Raw genomic sequence first — 3,163 nt, forward strand, 5'->3', positions numbered from 1 at the left:
GTCCCAGCCGGGGTGCAGGGGCGCCCCCCCCCACACAGCTGCTGGCTCAGGGCTGGCGGTCCCAGCCGGGGTGCAGGGGCGCCCCCCCACACACAGCTGCTGGCCCAGGGCTGGCGGTCCCAGCCGGGGTGCAGGGGCGCCCCCCCACACACAGCTGCAGGCCAGGGCTGTGGAATGGGATTAGCGTTGAATCAAGCTGCAAATGACCGAGCCACTGTCAGAACTGGGTCTGGCACGAGCAGCCCCCATTGGAGGAGGTCTCACCCCCAACTGGCCTGACCGCACGTGTCAATCCCATTCACACCCCTCCCTTAGTCCCCCCAGGAGTGCCAGCCCTCAGCCAAAGGCCCTGCCCGTGGCACGGGACAGCAGGTAAAACCCCCTTCCCAGGCTAAGCCGGAGCTAAGCACCCGCCGGGCGGGCCGGCTCCCCGGGGATGTGAACGGATCGGGGCGCCCCCCCCGGCGCGGCCCCGTTAACCGGGACTTGGCTCCGGCGGAACCGCCGGCTGTGGTCGCTCCTGCCCCCGGCCCCGTGCCCCCGCCGCCCGCGGGAGATCCGCGCCCCGGAGAGCGCCGCTCAGCCCGGCCTGTCGCTGCCCTGGCCGGGCCCGGAGTCGCGGCGAAGGAGGGCGGGCGGGCGGCTACAGACGCGGCGCCGCTCTCCTCCCCCTGCTCCTCTCCGCCCCTCGCCGGCGCCGCCCCTGCCTGGCGCCAGCCTATATCTGCGGCGCAGCGGCCCCGGCCCGCCCGGCCAGGATGCCAGGCGGGAGGCAGGGGCGCGGAGCGGCGGCGCCTTTCCCGGGGGATGCGCGCCCGGCCGGCCGGTGACTGAGCGCGGCTCTGCCCGGCGGAGCGCCCTGGCCGCCCGCCCCTGCGCGCCTGGCCCGGGCCGTGCGCTGCGCGGGGCCCGCGGGCGGGCTGGCGGGGAGATGCTGCCGTGGCGGCGGAACAAGTTCGAGCTGCTGGCGGAGGAGCCGCGGCAGCCCAGCAAGCCCAAGGGCTACGCGGTGAGGCTGCACTGCTCCGCGCTCGGCTCGCTGGCCCGCGCCTGCCCCGAGGGCGCGCTGCACCGCGTGGGCAGCATGTTCCGCTCCAAGCGGCGCAAGTTCCGCGTCACCAGCGAGGACCCCACGTACACGGTGCTGTACCTGGGCAACGCGGCCACGCTGCAGGCCAAGGGCGAGGGCTGCACCGACCTGGCCGTGGGCAAGATCTGGGCCAAGAGCGAGGCGGGCCGGCAGGGCGCTAAGATGAAGCTGACCATCGGCGCGCAGGGCATCCGCATGGCGCACGCCGAGGAGCGGGCCCCGCGCCGGCCGGGCCACCTCTACCTGCTGCACCGCGTCACCTACTGCGTGGCCGACCCGCGCCTGCCCCGCGTCTTCGCCTGGATCTACCGGCACGAGCTGAAGCACAAGGCGGTGATGCTGCGCTGCCACGCCGTGCTGGTCTCCCGGCCCGAGAAGGCGCGGGCCATGGCGCTGCTGCTCTACCAGACCTCGGCCGCGGCGCTGGCCGAGTTCCGCCGCCTGAAGAAGCGCGACGACGCGCGGCACCAGCAGCAGCAGCTGGTCGGGGAGCAGAGCATCCCGCTGGTGCCGCTGCGCAAGCTGCTGCCCGGGCGCGGCTGCTACAAGCCGCCGGTGGAGCGCAGCCGCAGCGCGCCCAAGCTGGGCTCCATCACCGAGGACCTGCTGGGCGAGGCGCAGGAGGAGCGCGCCCGGCACTTCGAGTGCGAGGACATCCTGGAGGCGCCCGGCGGCGCCCCGCTGCTGCTGCGGGCCGGCCCCGGCAGCCTGGACGGGCCGGAGCTGACCCAGCTCATCAGCGACCTGGGCGAGCTCAGCATCGGCAACGACCTGCAGGCGCTGCGGGCCGACCTGCGCGTCACCCGGCTGCTGTCCGGGGAGAGCACCGGCAGCGAGTCCTCCATCGAGAGCAGCGGCCAGGACGGGGGCGCCGCGCCCTGCAACGGCCAGGAGGAGGGGGGCGGCCAGGAGCCGGAGACCGGCTGAGCCCCGCGGCCGGGGGACACCGCCTGCGCCCCAGCGGGAGCCTTGATCGCTCCGAGAAGCCGCCAGCGGACGCGCCGGGCTCCCTGCCCTTCCCCGTGCACCGGTACTGCCTGCCTGCCTGGGGGACGGCGGGGCTGCACGGGACGCTGCGGGGGCCTCTGGGCGGCCGGGTCCGCAGCCCCGGGGAGGCAGGAAAACAGAGAGGCAAAGGGCAGCCTTTGTACAAGTCCAGGGGAGATATGTGCAATGCTTTACACAACCCTGTGCGCCCACAAGATGAGAGTCCCTGGGGGTCTGTCACTGGGCAGGGGCCGGGCTCGCTTGGCCCCTGTCCCAGTTCGCCAGGGACCATGGCACAGGAGCAGCGTCTCCGTTTCATTGGCAGTTTCCACCTCTTGTTAAAAAATATTTGTTCGTTTTCAAGTAGGACAGGAACAGTTTGGCTGTCTCGGTGCATGAGCTTTGGGTTGTTGACCAGAGACCCCTGAAGATCTGCCAAATTCTCCAAACAGCTGTCTTGAGGGAGAGATGTTGCATTTTGTTTACAATGAAAAATTTAATATCTGAGAGGGAGTTTTCTTCCTTTTTATATATTTTAAAAAAATTGTTCCATTCCATGCTGTTGTGTAAGATATTTTTGCACTGTTGTGAAATTTTTTTAGCCTTTTTTTTTTGTACCTGATCCCATGTTCTCCTATCTCAATGTTCTATATCTTTTGCTATGCAAAAGAAAAATGTAAGTGTGGATGTTCACTTGTACATATGGAAAAAATGTATGTCGAATACATTTTGTTATTTTTAAGGACACCACCGTTTCCGTTTGCACACAAGTGGAGATAATAAAGATGACAGTAATTTAACAGAACTGGACCGGGTATGGCAATTTGGCATCTTTTGTGTCTTTTCTTGTGAAGAGCAGAGGGGAAGAATAAACTCCAAAATCAGACCAGTTTTCAGTATAGCTTTAGTACGTTGGCGTGTAGAAAGGCAGTTAGGAGGTGTCAGCTAAGGCAATGCACTGTCATAGAACGCACTCTGGTGTGCGCTTTACCTGCCCATGCCCAGTATTTTAAAACATGCTAATAATGGGAATGTGTATAAGGTCTGGTATCTGCAAAGATGGCTTCTCCTGATAGCTTTAATGCA

General features: G+C 65.5%; 1 protein-coding gene across 1 annotated transcript; it reads left to right on the forward strand.

Moving 5' to 3' along the window:
• Nucleotides 1–836: 836 nt before the first annotated feature.
• Nucleotides 837–2,882, forward strand: FAM43A (family with sequence similarity 43 member A). Its single transcript, XM_034782480.1, has one exon. It carries the CDS (start codon nucleotides 932–934, stop codon nucleotides 2,015–2,017), a length of 1,086 nt encoding a protein of 361 aa, XP_034638371.1. The 5' UTR covers nucleotides 837–931; the 3' UTR covers nucleotides 2,018–2,882.
• The last annotated feature ends 281 nt before the right edge of the window (nucleotides 2,883–3,163 follow it).

Source organism: Trachemys scripta, chromosome 9 (genome assembly GCF_013100865.1).
Source record: "Trachemys scripta elegans isolate TJP31775 chromosome 9, CAS_Tse_1.0, whole genome shotgun sequence".
NCBI lineage: Eukaryota > Metazoa > Chordata > Testudines > Emydidae > Trachemys > Trachemys scripta.

Coding starts and splice junctions, on each gene's coding strand:
- FAM43A (XM_034782480.1), top strand. CDS start 932: ATGCTGCCGTGGCGGCGGAACAAGTTCGAGCTGCTGGCGGAGGAGCCG.